The following is an 18,839-nucleotide window of genomic DNA, read 5'->3' as shown; positions in this document are numbered from 1 at the left end:
TGCAACAATTTGCCCAGACAGTGACAGCAAGCAGCAGCATAAAAGTTCAGTACAGCAACAACCTACAGGACAAAGAATACATTTCAGATTTCATTTTTGTTAAATGTCTGTACAACTGCAAATGAGTAGCATGTACCATTTCTCAAAAACCAATTCACTATTGTGATGACACTATGGCTTTAAGGGGTGTATTTTGTCCTTTTTTTAAAAAAAAAGGTTAAGACAGATGTGGTCAATAGTCTACTCAAAGCAGCTTGTGAGGCCTTCGGCTTTCAAAAAAAAAAAGAGTTGGAACAGAAACAGTCTGAATGGCTCAGGTCAAGTTTCCACAGAACCAGGATTATTAAGGAAGCTCTTACTCTTCTCTGTTACAGCTAAAAGCTGGGGTTCTCCTCCTGCTGCTAGAATTGCATGTGAGACTATCTACTTTACTCAATTTACCTTTGCCAAGGATGTGTTTGCTGAGTGGATGCTACTTGAGTGGAACAGTTAATTAGTAGTAGTTAATACACGTTATTTTGTTAAGCAATTCGATAGAATTACAGTTAAGTCAATTCTTATATTTTTATTTTTAGACTACAGACAAAACAAAGTGTATTTAAGTTTGACCAAAATGCATCTGGATTGCCACACCTTACATTTATCTTTAAAATAAGAAAAAAGTTAGGGTCAAGACTATGTTCTTAATGTATTTCAAGGGGTTTGGTCTGGTCCAAACCACTGATGGTTGGGTCATACTCCAGTCTTGCGCTGACTGAAGAAATTCACACATCTGTTTCCTACACTCCTAACTCAGCATCATAACTGAACTAAAAATAAACTGAACTGACAATACACGCTGATTAACTGGGATTTCACAAATTAACAGACGGGATCTCTGGTGACATTGGCAGATGGCTGGAATGATTAGCTATTACTTCTCCTCTGGGTCAGCCCAAATCTAGCACCTGTGACTGCTCGAAGCACAGAAGAGGGTGTTGACCAGACCTGGAAGATCAACATCTCCCGTTTATCTCATTGAACAGAGGTGCCACAGGCAAGATGTATTTGGAAGTGCTGAAGAGGTGGGGTGAAGTGTAGCAGTGTGCTGAAACTTACTATGGATCACCTACAAAATTCAATTATATGTCAGGAATCAACACTATGAAGAGCAAAATTTCAGTGCAATTAAAGTGATCAGCTACTCCTATAGAACATTTATTTTTGACCTACATGCACAATGCAAGCTAAACTAACATCTATAAAATAACTCAGTTTTAAATTTGGCTCAAAATGTTGACATCCTTTTGTAACCTTGAAATGTCTTCACCTATGTATAGAACATGCATACTAAACTATAATGCGCCCATAAGTCTTAAATCAGAAATTGAAAATGGGAAATCATCAGCCTGATCAGTTTCCTCCAACTCAATAAAACTCACCTGACGCAGACGATCTAGAGTGAGGATATTTTCCACTGCCAATACACTACGAAGATATTTCTCAATGTATGCTTCCTTCTCGGCAGACTCTGCAGTTTCTAACTCTGCTGCCATTCGTGCCAGTGTTTCACGGTCTTCAGATGCTTGAGCATCCTGGGAAACAGAAAGGAGAATGCCAGATCATTCATACAATATATCCTGTATCTGAAGGCACACCATGCAAAAAAATTAGGCAGTCAGTTTTTGTTGTAATACATCAGTTGATTATGTAATTGTCAGTTAATTGTGGAAGCTGGCAGGCTGAGAAAGTATCCACTGCTTTAATCAGACTGCATCTTCATTACTGATCACTTAGGCATGAAGATTCAGTCTAACTGATCCCTTATGACGAAGGATTTGGTTAAAAGGAAGGGTAGAATCAGTAACAAGTTTAGCTTCACAAGCAAGAATTAAATGGAGCACAAAAGGAAGTCGTACAAAATATTTTATTTTAAAATTGTAAGTTAAGCCTCAGAGTAATATGATCAACTCTGAGTATTACACTTCAGGAAAAACATCAAGGCATTGAAGTGAACATTTACTAGAATTGTAGCAGGGCCAAGGGCCTTCAGCTGCATGGACAAGCTCTTAAAGATGTAGATCTAGATTCAGCAGAGGTGTTCAACATTAGGAAAGACTTGATGGAACAAATAGATGTAAACTGGTCTAGCAGGAGGATTGTGAACCAGAAGACAAAGATTTGAGATAATTGATAAACAAACTATTACGTGGAGGTGCCAGTGTTGGACTGGGGTGGACAAAGTTAACAATCACAGGTTATAGTCCAACAGGTTTATTTGGAAGTACAAGCTTTCAGGACGCTGCTCCTTCGTCAGATAGCTAGTCGGATACGATCATAGGACACAGAATTTATAGTAAAAGATCAAAATGTCACACAACTGATGCGATGTATTGAACAAACTTAGTTTGCTGTTAAGTTTTTCATCTTTTAGAACGGGGTTGCAGGTTTGATTCATTAATATGTAAATCCCAGAACTTCTTTCAAGTCACGTTCCTGTGATAACTTAAGGTTTTATAATTAAAAAGGTGACATCTCAGCTCAGACAATGCATTAACAGTGAGGTTAAAGGGTAGACGATGAGAATATTTTACTTTGTTTGTTGACAACAACTTGGGAAGTAGATGTCAATCCAATAGTAACTTTCAAATGAAATCAGGTGAGAATAAAGCAGAAGCTTAGGTGGATTTTGTTTATGCTGTGAAATTAAAGATCTTGCTGTTAAAAATACAGACTGGCACCAATCATTAATCTATGACAAATAATTGATATAGCTGCTGAAATTCTACCAGTCTCCATAGGATAGTGATAAGCATCAAAATTCTCTGCTGGTGAATGAATGATCTCGAATAGATTGTCAAGGTATGTGCATATACTTTCCAATTAGGATCTCTTCTTCCAGAAGTCAGCTCCAGTGTTGTTACAAGTAGCACAGCAGTTAAGTTATGTGGACACAATTACAATGTTTAAAAGACATTTGGATAACTACATCAATGGGAAAGGTTTGGAGGAATATGGACCAGGAGCAGGCAGGTGGGACTACTTCAGTTTGGGATTATGTTCAGCATGGATTGGTTGGAGTGAAGTGTCTGTTTCCATGCTATAAAACTATGACTCACGAGTTCAAATCCCACAATGGCAGATGGGGGCAGTTTAAAATGAATTAATTAATTCTGGAACAAAACAGCTAGCCTTATGAAGCTACAGGACAGTTGTTAAAATCCACCTGGCCCACTCATTTCCTTCAGGGGAGGAAATCCATTGACTTTGCCCCACTATACTTGTCCTACGTGACTCCAGACATACTGTGGTTGATCCTTAAAAGCTCTCTGAAGAGGCGAAGCAAACTGCTCAGTTGTAGGCAGCTCAGTGCCACCTACACTAATAAGCAATGGAGCGTAAAGACTGATATTGTCAGCGAAGCTCACATCCAAAAATAAACAGTTTGTTTTAAAATAAACTACACATTTCCTCTGCCCATAAAGATGCACCATGCTACTATTATAGCAAATTGGGCCAGAAAGTTAATTATATCAGCCGAAGTATGGTTAGTGAACCCGGTAACAATAAATATTCATTTTATAAATTTAACTCAAATAATCTTAAGTTGATTAAACAACACATTAAAATTTCCCTTTATTTTAACCACTTCACCTCCACTTCCTGTCTCATAGTCTTCCTGAAATTATGCTTGAAGCATAAGAATGACCACATAAATTATGTGATGCAGATGCCACGTTAAAAATTTAACTTTTTAGCATAAAGCTAACAACTCAGGAAGAGGATTTTAGCTCACACTACCAGTTCTCGCTCTCTCTCGGAAAGTGGCCTCCTGCTCTTGGCTCAGAACCCTGCAATTTGTTTTTCAATTTTTAAACAATAGGAACTCCCTTTTGAAGTTGATTCTGAATTTGCTTCCAGCATCCTTTCCAGGTCATAATTAACTTTAATGAAAGTTGTTGTTGTTGACCCCTTGGCTTGTTTGCCAATTATCTTTTATCATTTTCCAATTGGTTAATGACCATCCTGTCAGTGGATACAGTTTCTTGTCACCTGCTACGTCAAACCTCAAGTTCCCCAGAGTGATTTCCACTTTGCTCGAAAATAATCTTTGATTATTGTGCATTTTACATGCAAGTAGTGTTTTAGTTACAAAACCTGCAGGCCTCATTAGTTAGACTTTTTAAGTTAATCTGTCTTCCCTGGAACTTCCTTTTTTATAATTTACAGTGCTCGCAGGACACAGAACATCATTTGTCTGAAAACCTGTCAATAACCCCACAAACATCACTAATAATGCGATACATCTCTTTAAAAAGCTCACAAACCACTATCAAGCCATGATAATTATTGCTTACATACCTCCGGAATATTGGAGACGATCTCAAAGGTCACTCCACATGCATTAAATGTACTTTTGTGGGACATTCGTCTCAGGAAATTTTGTGCGAAACCCTGAAATTACATTTTATTATAATTTAAAATGAAGACATTAATAAACTTCATGAGAGTCCACCCAGATCAGGGACTAACCCAAGTATCAATCAGCATCTGAATTTCCAGTACTCTCTTGTATTCTGCGTTTTTTATACCAACTTGAAACATTCATATAGCAGCACAACTTAAATCGGCATCTTAATCAAGCAGTTCTTTCACCACTTTGGCTTCACCATGTGTCCAGTGCATGTAAAAGCTCTAGCTGAAAGCCCCAGCCAGAGTGCTGGGAGTTGTCAGTTGACTGATAGGAAGCTCACACAATCATCTTCTACAAACAACGCAGGTGTCGAAATCCAAAGAGATAGCATAGATAGGTAGTGGTCAGAACATGGGAATTTTTTTACCATTTCAAACTACACAATCCTCCAGCAGGGAACACTGGTAAAGCTCCTGCCATTTTTCTAGCCAGCGTTAATGACAGTCAACTCTTCTCTGGAATACGTTTAATTGTCCTTTCTTAAACTCTAACCCCCTCCAAATTCCTAATACTCTTACTGGTAATTCATACTGTGGTGCAGATTCCAGTTGCCCTCCAGCAGATAATAATTCTTCATATAAATGCTCAAATAAGTGCTGATAAGCTATTCCATCTCAAGGATCAGGGATGTCCAAAACTATCTTCAAACCAATGCAAATGTCAGCATGATTTCCAGCAGGGCCAAAAGCTAGCAATCAGGAGTGAAACCAGCTGACTTCACCTTTCCCTGTCTCAGATGCACTGAAACCAGTGTAACAATTCCAAAGTTGTATTGGCTAAAACTGTACCATCACCAGAGCAGGACCTTTGGAGTCCAGATGGCATAACTAACACTTGTGAACAGAATAAGATGAGTCTTCAGTCTTTAATCCCAAATAATCAACTTGCCATTTGAATTCACTTCATTGAGTCACCCCAATTTTCTTTATTAATTTTACTTAGGACCTCAATTTTATCAGAATTGCCAGAGGATTCTCTTCAGACTGTACCTGCCGGCTGTAAACGTTCACACAGATGCGCTTGCGTAACACGAGCTGCATCTCAGCAGGGTGGCTGAGCTGCACCACAGTCTTTACAATGAGGAAAACACGCTCATCAGCTGGAGTGCCTTTGCTCAAGGATGGACAGTTATGAATGTTGGAATCCCAGGAAGCCTCTGCTTTCACCTACGAGAAAAGTAAATTGTTGTGTGGCACTTAGTGTGGATAAATTCCAAAAATCATCTTACATCAAACTACTAATGAAACAAATTTAAATATGGATCAGTAGATGTTATGAAATGTTAATAGATACGAGGAAAGGATGGACAGTGGTACTCAGCATAATATGTTATTGTTCGGTCACACATTGAGGGCGAGCTATTTTTTTCAACTTTTTCATGGGATGTGCCTGTTACTGTCAACACCAGCTTCTGCTGCACATCCTGACTGCCCTTTAGGTGGTAGTTCTTTATTGCTGCAGCAGGCTATACTGGTTTGAGTATTCCCTCAATGCTGTTATGAAGGTAGGTCCGTGATTCAAATACAAGTTATACGATGCTGGTACAACTAAGTGGCTGACTTGACCTTTTCAGTTCAGAGCTGAAAATGTGTTGCTCGAAAAGCGCAGCAGGTCAGGCAGCATCCAGGGAACAGGAGAATCGACGTTTCGGGCATAAGCCCTTCTTCAGGAATGAGGAAAGTTTGTCCAGCAGGCTAAGATAAAAGGTAGGGAGGAGGGACTTGGGGGAGGGGCGTCGGAAATGTGTTAGGTGGAAAGAGGTCAAGGTGAGGGTGATAGGTCAGACTGGGGTGGGGGCGGAGAGGTCAGGAAGAAGATTGCAGGTTAGGAAGGAGGTGCTGAATTCGATGGATTAGACTGAGACAAGGTGGGGGGAGGGGAAATGAGGAAACTGGTGAAATCCAAGTTCATCCCTTGTGGTTGGAGGGTTCCTAGGCGGAAGATGAGGCGCTCTTCCTCCAACCGTCGTTTTGTTGTGGTTTGGCGATGGAGGAGTCCAAAGACCTGCATATCCTTGGTGGAGTGGGAGGGGGAATTGAAATGTTGAGCCATAGGGTGGTTGGGTTGGTTGGTCCAGGTGTCCCAGAGGTGTTCTCTGAAACGCTCCGCAAGTAGCCGGCCTGTCTCCCCAATATAGAGGAGGCCACATCGGGTGCAGAGGATGCAATAGATGATGTGTGTGGAGGTGCAGGTGAATCTGTGGCGGATATGGAAGTTTCCTTTGGGGCCTTGGAGGGAGGTGAGGGGGGAGGTGCGGGCGCAAGTCTTGCACCTCCTGCGGTTGCAGGGGAAGGTGCCGGGAGTGGAGGTTGGGTTGGTGGGGGGGTGTGGACCTGACGAGGGAGTCACGGAGGGAGTGGTCACGAAGGACTCAAAGCCCTCCGCTTCTTTCTTTCCTGCCGTACCGACCAGTCCCTTCGACTGACTGAACTGGTCCTCACCCTGAACAACTTCTCTTTCCAATCCTCCCACTTCCTCCAAACGAAAGGAGTAGCCATGGGCACCCGCATGGGCCCTAGCTATGCCTGCCTCTTCGTAGGATATGTGGAACAATCTATCTTCCGCAACTACACTGGCCCCACGCCCCACCTTTTCCTCCGCTACATCGATGACTGTATCAGCGCAGCCTCGTGCTCCCACGAGGAGGTTGAACAGTTCATCCACTTCACCAACACCTTCCACCCCGACCTCAAATTCACCTGGACAGTCTCAGATTCCTCCCTCCCCTTCCTCGACCTTTCTATTTCTAGCTCAGGCGACCGAATCAACACGGACATCTACTACAAACCGACCGACTCCCACAGCTACCTGGACTACACCTCCTCCCATCCTGCCCCCTGTAAAAATGCCATCCCTTTCTCCCAATTCCTTCGTCTCCGCCGCATCTGCTCCCAGGAGGACCAGTTCCAAAACCGTACAACCCAGATGGCCTCCTTCTTCAAGGACCGCAATTTCCCCCCCGACGTGGTCGACGATGCCCTCCACCGCATCTCTTCCACTTCCCGCTCCTCCGCCCTTGAGCCCCGCCCCTCCAACCGCCACCAGGACAGAACCCCACTGGTCCTCACCTACCACCCCACCAATCTCCATGTTCAGCGCATCATCCGCCGTCATTTCCGCCACCTCCAAACGGACCCCACCACCAAGGATATATTTCCCTCCCCTCCCCTATCAGCATTCCGTAAAGACCACTCCCTCCGTGACTCCCTCGTCAGGTCCACACCCCCCACCAACCCAACCTCCACTCCCGGCACCTTCCCCTGCAACCGCAGGAGGTGCAAGACTTGCGCCCAAACCTCCCCCCTCACCTCCCTCCAAGGCCCCAAAGGAAACTTCCATATCCGCCACAGATTCACCTGCACCTCCACACACATCATCTATTGCATCCTCTGCACCCGATGTGGCCTCCTCTATATTGGGGAGACAGGCCGGCTACTTGCGGAGCGTTTCAGAGAACACCTCTGGGACACCCGGACCAACCAACCCAACCATCCTGTGGCTCAACATTTCAATTCCCCCTCCCACTCCACCAAGGAAATGCAGGTCTTTGGACTCCTCCATCGCCAAACCACAACAAAACGACGGTTGGAGGAAGAGCGCCTCATCTTCCGCCTAGGAACCCTCCAACCACAAGGGATGAACTCGGATTTCACCAGTTTCCTCATTTCCCCTCTCCCCACCTTGTCTCAGTCTAATCCATCGAATTCAGCACCTCCTTCCTAACCTGCAATCTTCTTCCCGACCTCTCCGCCCCCACTCCAGTCTGACCTATCACCCTCACCTTGACCTCTTTCCACCTATCACATTTCCGACGCCCCTCCCCCAAGTCCCTCCTCCCTACCTTTTATCTTAGCCTGCTGGACAAACTTTCCTCATTCCTGAAGAAGGGCTTATGCCCGAAACGCCGATTCTCCTGTTCCCTGGATGCTGCCTGACCTGCTGCGCTTTTCCAGCAACACATTTTCAGCTCTGATCTCCAGCATCTGCAGACCTCACTTTCTCCTTTTCAGTTCAGAATCCATCACAATGCTCTGGATCTAGTCACATGTAGGTTAAATCAGGCAAGGACGATAAATTTACTCTCCAAAGGACACCAGCCAACCATAAAGGCTTATATGACAAACAACAATATCTTTATGATACCACTATCAAGACTGTGATTCATATCCAGATTTTTATTAATTAATTGAATTTAAAATCCAACAGCTCCACTGGCAGAATTACTTGTCCAGTGACATTACCACTACTCTGTCATTACAAATTCACTTCCAACTCCATTCACAGTTTTGCTCTAGCAGTGGGATACAAGAACTTTAACTTCTTAAATATTTGAATTTCAAAACTGTTTCATGCTTGGCCCGATTCAGTTTAGGATTTATCGTATTCGAACAGATAACTATTCTGCACCTGCTGTAAACCTCAGTGCATGAATGATAAATGATCCTCACTTCTTTGCTGTAATCTTACCTTGAAAAATGAAAACAAAATTCTACCCATTATTAAAAGTTGGGATTGCTGCCCCTTTCTAACTTGACATTTTTATTCCTGAAGAAGAGCTTATGCCCGAAACGTCGATTCTCCTGTTCCCTGGATGCTGCCTGACCTGCTGCGCCTTTCCAGCAACACATTTCCAGCCCATTTTTATTCTCCCTACAATCCTGGTTTCAAGGAAAGCTTATAAAACCCCTTTCCTTCCTCAAATGCACTTTTATTCAGTCCTCGCTGTCCAATGTTCTACCTTGCTTTTCATTATTAGAAGTTCATTTAATCTGAAGATATATAACTATGGAGCGTTCAATCACCTCTGGCTCATGATGCTTTGCAATCTGAAGTTCAAAAATGTCATCATCATCTTCATCAGTAAGGCTGGCATCCAGTGCACCAGGTTCTGGCCCATCCAGATCTTCACGGGAGCTGAAGTCATCAGCTAATGGTGAGTGAGCAAGGAAAGAGAAGAAAATAGCAACAGCACTAAATACAAGCATAACATCTATTGGCACTGTTAAAAAATGTTTTAAAAACTTTTTCCTAGCTAATGGCATTCCTCTGCTGTGGTCTGTACATACATATGGATAATTAGATTAGATTAGATTACTTACAGTGTGGAAACAGTCCCTTCGGCCCAACAAGCCCACACCAACCCACCGAAGCACAACCCACCCAGAACCATTCCCCTACATTTACCCCTTCACCTAACACTACGGGCAATTTAGCATGGCCAATTCACCTAACCTGCACATTTTTGGACTGTGGGAGGAAACCCACGCAGACACGGGGAGAATGTGCAAACTCCATACAGAGAGTCACCTGAGGTGGGAATTGAACCCGGATCTCTGGCGCTGTGAGGCAGCAGTGCTAACCACTGTGCCACCGTGCCGCCCACATAATGAGAGAGCTTTAATTGTATTTCAGAGATACCTGTTGTCTCAAGAAAGTGAAATGAAGAATTGTGGAAAGACATTCATTGCATTGCTAGCTACCTTCACTCTTGTCCTCCAAACTACTCAGAGGGGAGTGACAAACCTAACTTGGTGGCACTGGCATTTGAAATCAGGAATCAAAGAGAATGGCAATCAAGCATAATCCCATGGGTCAAGGAAGAAATTAGACTGAGACAAATCCACCCTGACAAGTCAGGTGCTGGGTGAGCAAAGTAAGTTAAGGATAAACTCAGCAGCAGTACTTGTCAGCCTGGGCAAACTACTGACACACTTGTGCTCTGTAAAAAGCATTTTTATCCTGATCGAAGTGGCTCTGCCCCAAAGCTGCTTTTAAGAGAATATTTCAAAATCAGAAAAGGGTTTAGGTAATAAAAGAGAAACTATTTCCAACAGTTGGAGGATCAATTGCCAGAATGCATAGGTTTACAGAGAGGGTTGAAGAACTGGAGTTAACACGAGAAAAACATTTTACATAACAAGTGGTTAGGATTTTGATGGGGGAAAACAGATTTGGTCGCAATTTTCAAGGTGGCATTGAAAAAGGTTTGGGAGAAAACATGTAAGCACGTTGGGAAAGAGTCAGGGAGTGGGGGACTAATTTGAATCTGGATTCAAACATGCTAACAGTCAATCAGTTGAATTAGGTTCATCTGCGATTTACCATAGTATACTTAACCTTTTGGCTCATGTGGGCTAAACAAATTGAGGAACGAAGATGAATCTTTCAAGATTTCACAAACTCTAAAACCAATCTAAACCTCCCAATGCTTGCTGCTTCCAGTTACTTTACTTGGATGGGGCATGCAATCTCGAATTTAATTAGATCAGAAAGTGGACAAATAACAGTCCTCTCTCATTAACCTGGACAGGTTAAGCCAGCATTATTGTCATTGCTTGTTAAAATAGAAGTACTTGTTAAAATATGATATAAAAGATTGCTTTCACCAATTTGTCAGGACATGAATGATACTGCTCAGATCACACTGATTACCCATCCTCCAAATTTTAGAAGAAAAGCATTTTTTTTTCCCTTTCAACTAGTGCATTATAAAAGAAAACAAAACAAAAAATTACCGTTTAGATCAAGGAAAACAACAGGAACATGTGTTTCCATTCCAGCCACTGGGCTCCTACAAGAAATTCCGAAAATCAAATAAATATTGTAGGGATAAGCAATTTACCATCTCAAATGGAAAAAACTGAATGCCTAACTTGCAATAAAAATTTAACCTGACTCAACTACTACGAACAAATAGTCTAGCTCTAATCACGCAATTGCGGAGTGCGATTTGCAAGATGTTGGTTAACTAAAACATCTTGGATTGTGTGTAATGTGTAACAGAATTTGATTTATTAAAGTCACAATAAAATAAATGAACCTGGGGATACAGTCATTTTAGATCAACTATTAAGGGTGAATTTTGGAACCATTACTGCTCAATGCTGTGACTGACGACATCAATTCAAAATCATGTAATTTGGATTACTGGATAGTTATAAAGAAGCAGAAGACAAAACCTCTCTACTTTTAATGTTTTAGATCATCAGAATTTGGCAATTCAAAATGCAAGGTGCAGAAAGTTGACTATTCATCTCAGTTAACATTAAATATCTAATTACATGCTGGCCTCTAACTGCTGATGAATCTGCAAGCATTACACAACTGTTCACTTTGTCACGCTGATGCTGCCTATCTGCATTGAAGTGCACAGGCCCATTCAGGAGGGAAAAAAATAGCATATTTAAATACAGCTTGTGTATTTGCATGTGGAGGAGTAACAGAAACAGGAGTAACACCACATTTGAAAATGGAACAAAGAAGAGATGCTTGCAATTTTGAAATTGGGTTTTCAGTCACCAGGTTCCAGAGTTGCCCAGACACAACAGGAAGGTGACAACAGGGCTGGGTACTTTGGCTTCAACAGACAGCTGGAAACAGGGTTGTATTTTTCAGCAGTCAGATACAGGGGCTGCTTTCCTATGAAGGAAGGCTGCTATCTTCAAAGTCAGAGACCACTGCTGAGACAGGCAGGAAACCTGGGACTTACAACAGGAAGGCAAAAAGTAGTCTTTACGGCAGTTTCTATCGACTGCCCTGACTGCGGGACCATATTGGGAAGTTGATCCTACGTGGCTCCTCAGATTTGAGCTATAGGGACAATTTGAATAGGCTGGGGCTGTATTCCCAAGAGCATCACAGGCTGAGGGGTGACCTTATAGAGGTTTATAAAATCATTCGGGGCATGGATAGAGTATTTAGACAAAGTTCTGGATTAGTGGTGCTGGAAGAGCACAGCAGTTCAGGGAACATCCGAGGAGCAGTAAAATCGACGTTTCGGGCAAAAGCCCTTCATCAGGAATAAATGATGAAGGGCTTTTGCCCGAAACGTCGATTTTACTGCTCCTCGGATGCTGCCTGAACTGCTGTGCTCTTCAAGCACCACTAATCCAGAATCTGGTTTCCAGCATCTGCAGTCATTGTTTTTACCTAAGTAGACAAAGTCTCTTCCCTGGGTTGAGGGTGTCCAAAACTAGAGGGCATAGGTTAAGGGTGAGAGGGGAAAGATATAAAAGACCTAAGGGGCAACTCTTTCATGCACAGGGTGGTACATGTATGGAATGAGCAGCCTGAGGAAGTGGTGAAGTCTAGTACAATTGCAACACTTAAAAGGCATCTTCATGGATATATGAATAGGAAGGGTTTGAAGGGATATGGGCCAGGTGCTGGCAGGTGGGACTAGATTGGGTTGGGATATCTGGTCAGCATGAACAAGTTGGACTGAAGAGTCTGTTTCTGTGCTGTATATGTCTATAACTCAATCAATGGCTCCTTCCATGCTGTACATCTCTGAGTCTATCAGTGGCTCTCACCATGGCAATTCACAACATTCAGCTGAAGAATTTTATTTTGGTTAATCAATTTTAGGACAAACCATTTCGCTGGGGATCCTGGGATTCCACTTCCTGCTGACGGGACCATGACAGCATTCCTCTCCTCAGTTAGAGTTAATCTTCGTTCTAGCAACTGCGCCTCTCGGTCTGCATCATCTTCAGATTTATCTGAAAGATACATGGCATCAAATTCACATCTGACTCCAACATAACGAGAGGAGAAACTGGTGCCTGAAGTAAGATAGCAAAAATCCTGTTCAAACCACGGAGAATGATGGGAGACTGCCAGCACATGCATTATGTCAGAACTCATACGTCACCAACCATGGACAGGACATTTCACATCTAATTTAGGCGGTATATTGGCGTGCTCAAAACAGAAATGAACTTGATCAGCAAAATACTTATTTCAACCTCAGATTCATAACAGTATATTAAGAACATTTGAATTCATAATGCAGCTTTCTCTGCATTACTTTTAATGACACCATGGGGCTGTGATGACCTCTACTAGTGTGTGGAGTCTGAAAATCAGATTGCTGAGGACAAGAACAGATAGCACACACATAGAGGAGCCTGCTGATACTTACTATTCAGGCTCATACAATTATAGCTGAGTGAGTTCTGATGGGTGAATGATGCTCACAGATTGACATCTCTTGTGGCTTACGGCCTGAAAGGGACAAAGGGTAAGAATTGGAAAGACTAGGGCAGCAAAGACAGAATTTAGCGGATGGGCTGTAATCAAGAAATGCTACAGTAACAGACTGATTATTCAAAATTGTTGCCTCTGAGCTTGCTTCACTTACTAGGTTTGCTAGCAAGTTTCTGTAGCTGCTTGTCAAGGTATTCTTGCCTCTTGGTCAACGCACTTAACCATTTCCGACGTAGCTTCTCTAAATCCCTCTCCTGTAATATATTAGAAAGAGTTAATGTTCTTGCTCAACGTATCATCCATTTCTGTCCCTTTACAATACATTTATCATCTCCTGGCAAGACAGAGTGCCAGATATGGAAGTACACCAATCAAAGGGATCTCCAACACATTGGGACTCAAGTCATCAGCAACACTGTTGGAGGAGTCACACATTTCAAATAGATTACAGGCAGATCTCAAAATCACGTTCTATCACACGCATGCTATCGACACAAGACCAACAAATTGTTCACATCTACATTTCAAGAACGTCTTTAAGCAAGTCCTCAAGTTGGCCAGGATCAGAGCTGAAGCATGGCAAGTCCTCTCTGCTGACTGGACTGCCTGGAGACAATATGTCAGGAAGGGCATGATAAAAGCAGAGGAACAAAGAAGTGACCAGATATTGCAAGACAGCGCACCAGCGGACAAAACCATCAGTCAACTTCAGTCCAAAGTTATTCACTTATACCAGCTGTAGAAGTGACTTATGCTCACAAATTGGTCTTGCCATGTCAATCCAGCCCCTCGTTTCCCAAAACAGATGGATGTCTCCGTATAATAAAGTACATTTCAGTTAATTTTAGGATATTAGTACAACTAAAATTAACTAGGCAATCTAGATCGGATTTTTGATAAATGTAAACTATAAACATAATATTGTCCTCTTGAGCATTTTTCCTTATGTTTCTAGGATGCTTGTTGTTTTAAATGAAAAAAATATTGCACCATTACAGTCAGGAACTCTCTTGCATGACCATAAACAAGATGTTGGACTATGGGGAGTTTTGCTCACATCTTACACTTAACCTGACAGTGCTCAATGGAATGGTGAAATGAAAAGACGCTCAATTCACAATAACCCCTTCATATAAAACATGCCATATACTGTCTCCATCAAAAGCTGACAGTATGACAGTTTAAAAAGGTATGTACTTTTATACAGAAGATGTGGTAATGATGTTTCCACTAGTAGGAGAGACTAGGACCTAAAGGCAGAGTGAAGGGACGACCCTTTAGAGTGGAGATGAGGGGAAATTTCTTCAGCAGAGGATGGTAATCTGTGGAACTCAGCCACAGAAGGCTGAGAGGTCAAGTCATTGAGTGCCTTTAAGACAGGTTCTTGAGTAGTAAGAAGAACAGCGGCTACAGGGACAAAGCAGAAAAATGAAGTTGAGATACATATTAGCCATGATAGAAATGCAGAAGAGACTCAATGGGCTGAATGGCACGAATAATTTTGTAGGAACAAGGAGTGAGTTTCATTCAACAATAATCTAATCAAAGGAAAGCCAATAGTGCTTTCTTGGTTCTCAGTCTCATGCAACTCTACCAGACGTACCAGAGCTGAATTGCTTAAGCTTTTATACTTGTTGAAAGCTGATTTTCAACAACATTTGTGTGGCAATTGTACCAGTGACAGCCAAGAGAGAGCAATTTGCATAAAATGAAGGCCAGAATAGACAGCAGAATAGTAAAGTTATCAAATCATACCTGGTAACTGTCCATGTCATCTTCCTCTTCCTGTGTAAAAGGTAATAGCAAATGTCAAAGCATTGCTAATATAGGTGAGGTATACAGATTTATAAATTGGGTGAACATTTCACCTAAGCAGCATCACTTTATAAAGCACAACATGTTTACTTCACAGTTACACAACATGCATCAAGTTCTTTTCCTACAGAGCATGACTTGAAGTAGACAAGGTTGACTATGCCAGATCGAGTCAGCACCAGAACTCACTTGGAATCAAGCAACAGAGAACCAGGAACAGTCATAGCAGCAGAGATTGCAACTATAGTTATAGTCTACAACTCAGTTATCTCAAATGTTTAGTTCGCATTTTGCTTTCTTTCCATTCAAACCGCCTTTGCCAATTCAAAATGCAACATATGCCAAATTCCTAATACAAGATAAAAACATAGTTTTGATTCCAATAGTTAAATCCCCCATTGTGTGCTCCTCTGTGCCATTTCTAATTAATCATTTTAAATTGTTCTGCCATTATCAACAGTAACAGACCTGAAACCTCTTACCATGTGAGCATCTGGATATTTCTGGTTTCTAGCAGGTCTGGTTTTGACACATCCCACAGCAATAGATAGAACTGCTTCAGCAATTAAAGGCAACGTCCCAGAATCTTGGACTGACCTCACTTCAACTTGAATACGTCGAGATTGACCCTGAAAAATGATGGAACAAAGATGAAGCACATTTTTATCAAAAGACTAATATGTTGTTCACATTAAAAAAAGACAGAATACATCAGAGACAACAACAGGCTCATAAGGCAACTTTCAAACTAATGTACGAATCATAAGAAATGAAATCAAGTGAATAGCAACCAACATAAATTCAAAGAAAGTTCCTCTCTGACCAACAACCTTCACATTGAAATGAACAGTGATGTATCGTACCCAGTCGTTCAAAACCCATTTGTCAAAATTTCCTTTAAAAAGCCATCAATAAATTTACTGTAAATCTTGGGAACAAAATTTTGAAAAAAACTGGCTGTATCATTGGAATGAGCACAAACTTGTGAAATGATATGGAAATGTGTAGACCCCAAGAACTGGCATTTGGGGTCACTAAATTTCTCATCTAGATCTGTAACCTGCACTCATAACCCCTTTACACATTGGTCATATTTTCGGGCGGTATCAAACTAGAAAGGGTTGGTGAAATTAAAGGAGACACTCAATCAAATGAGTTAAATACAATAGCTAGAAATCAATGCTCGATTCAATTTAATGCTACATAGAGAAAAGAAAAATGGATGATCCACATTTGCATAAATGGCGCAAAAATAACTACAGATGGAGTTTTACATCTAGAAAACTTAGTTAGCTTGATGCTAGACATGCCCAATTAAGAAGGGCTTATGCCAGAAACGTCGATTCTCCTGTTCCCTGGATGCTGCCTGACCTGCTGCGCTTTTCCAGCAACACATTTTCATGCCCAATTAAATGCAGAACACCAATCAACAAGGCAAGAAAATAGTGAACTGCATAGCCAAAATATTACTATATCAGACAGACAAAGCCATGATCAAACTACCTAATATATTCAGCTGACTACACTTTATATACTGTGGACAGTCTGATCATTGCTATACAAGGGGAACATGCATGATCTGGAAGTTACAAAGGGCTGAGCTACAAGTAAAATCAAAGCTTTTAGCCTTGAAAACACATTCCTGCCTGAGGCATGATCTCAAGAGATGCGCATAAAGCAGGGCAAGTGTTTGGAAAATGGAGAGAATTAATATGTGAATGAGAAATTAAATGAGAATTAAAATGGAAGATAGGTGTATGAATAGGAGACAAGTTTAGGATTAATACCATGATGTTCTCTACACTCATCAACCAGTACACTGAATGGAGTGCACAGTTTATTAGTGCAGGCAAAATTCTGAAAACATTTCAGAACTTATTGAATATTATCACAGTGGTGAGAGAGGTTCTTTTTTGAATGGATGAACTGAAAATATGCTGAATAACCCTCCATAATCTGTAACTATCTGACAATGTTTTGAACTATACTTACAAACGTTTGGTCCAGGGAAATGATGTTAGCATTATCTACATTCAGAAGTACAAGTCTTTCTCTATGAGAATGTGCATCACATGTTTTTTGAGAGCCAGCTATAATAACATAGTAATAAGCAGTTGAAATCCAATAATAATAGGGATGAGGAGGTCCTCCAGATTCACCAAGCCACTTTTTGAAGGCTTACTTGACTAAAGAAAAAAATCCTAGTTTCTTGCTGCATCATCAACTGATTGCTGGCACAATGGTATCACCTATACAGATAAAATTTGCTAAAATATTCCACAAGAAACAGGAACTTAGAACCCAACCCATCATATGACAAGATACTTTGGATACTGGTTGGCAGACCAGACCTCAATGCTATGATACTGAATAAAACCTGATCATCTGTGAACAAGTACAAGGAACTGCTGTCGTATTACTCTGACAACCCAACTGCATCACTAACTTCTCCGAGAGGAAATGGCTCACAACTCCTCTCCTACAATTCTGGCTTCCACATGACTAACTAGATTCTTGCACTATATGGTTGATGCTTGATGTATTTTGACTGTGTATTTTAACTCGGACAATAAGGACTATTTAGTGTGGGTTGCACACAGAAAACACATTAATACATCACACTAGGACCTTATATGAACAATTGCACTGTCTTCCTTCTGCCAAAATCACATTCTTTCCATTCCACCTCAACATTAGACTCCAAAAGGACTTCCAGACCTCTATCCTCACTGACGCACAGCTTGGAACTCTCCTGCCCTCCAGTTACCTGCCGTAGCTGAAAGATGCCACCGGTGAAAACATCTTTCGAGAAGGTCACCTCCACAGGAACATACTCTCCATTTTCATTCAGTTCCAATATTTGGATCCAGAGTTCTAACTTTCGCATCACTTCGCTCCACCTGTTGATATAAATAATCGCCCAGGTACACAAATTATTATGCTGTGAAACAATGGTTAAGCTGAATAGTCATCTAAGTTCCTCCTGTATAACAAGTTATTAGTGGCGATATTTAGACAATGTTATTTTCAGTCACAGCAAGAGGTTTATTTTAAGATTTAGTTCTTTCTGATGGTGGGTTGAATGAAATATAAATAATTTATTACTTCATCTTACCTTAAATATCATATGTTCCACCACGATGCACTTTGATCAGAACATCAAAACAAATCAGTTTCTGGTTTAAAGGTGCAAACTGAACATACTTATGAAACCTAATCATTCAGCCCTCTTATGGCACAGTAGTAGTGTCCCTACCCTTGGAGTGGGAGGCCCAGGTTAAAGTCCTACCCTCTCCAGGCATGTGAGCAGACTGATGTGAGCATCTCTGAGCAGACTCATGAGAAAAATAGGTCAAGAAAACCTACTGAGCACATTAGCATTGATGTAGGGGAAAGAAAAAGCATGCAGTCCAAATATTGCACATATAATGTACCAATTAAGTGCACTGAAATCCAGCCATGAACAGCATGTGCCTGGAAACTACTGTTCTTCTCTTTCGAAAGCAATCCCCAGAAAATGAATACTTATACATTTGTTTCTCAAGTTATTAAGACTATGGTATCTCCTGGCAATGGTATGTAC

General features: G+C 41.5%; 1 protein-coding gene across 4 annotated transcripts in view; it reads right to left on the bottom strand.

The window, feature by feature from the left end:
• The window catches only part of LOC122552613 (kinesin-like protein KIF13B), a 174,998-nt gene that overhangs the window by 24,576 nt on the left and 131,583 nt on the right, over positions 1-18,839 (bottom strand). For all 4 annotated transcript variants that reach the window (XM_043695364.2, XM_043695366.2, XM_043695365.2 and 1 more), the window contains 10 exons: positions 18,024-18,156; positions 15,739-15,885; positions 15,197-15,226; positions 13,596-13,695; positions 12,828-12,954; positions 10,969-11,024; positions 9,256-9,380; positions 5,443-5,619; positions 4,342-4,434; positions 1,422-1,574 (listed from right to left, as the gene is read on the bottom strand). In XM_043695364.2, the coding sequence (XP_043551299.2) occupies positions 1,422-1,574; positions 4,342-4,434; positions 5,443-5,619; positions 9,256-9,380; positions 10,969-11,024; positions 12,828-12,954; positions 13,596-13,695; positions 15,197-15,226; positions 15,739-15,885; positions 18,024-18,156 (1,141 nt within the window). The remainder of the gene's footprint in view (positions 1-1,421; positions 1,575-4,341; positions 4,435-5,442; positions 5,620-9,255; positions 9,381-10,968; positions 11,025-12,827; positions 12,955-13,595; positions 13,696-15,196; positions 15,227-15,738; positions 15,886-18,023; positions 18,157-18,839) is intronic.

Source organism: Chiloscyllium plagiosum, unplaced genomic scaffold (genome assembly GCF_037043375.1).
Source record: "Chiloscyllium plagiosum isolate Xiang-an unplaced genomic scaffold, Cpla_swu_hap1 HiC_scaffold_10, whole genome shotgun sequence".
NCBI lineage: Eukaryota > Metazoa > Chordata > Chondrichthyes > Orectolobiformes > Hemiscylliidae > Chiloscyllium > Chiloscyllium plagiosum.
This window is presented reverse-complemented; position numbering and strand designations above follow the sequence as displayed.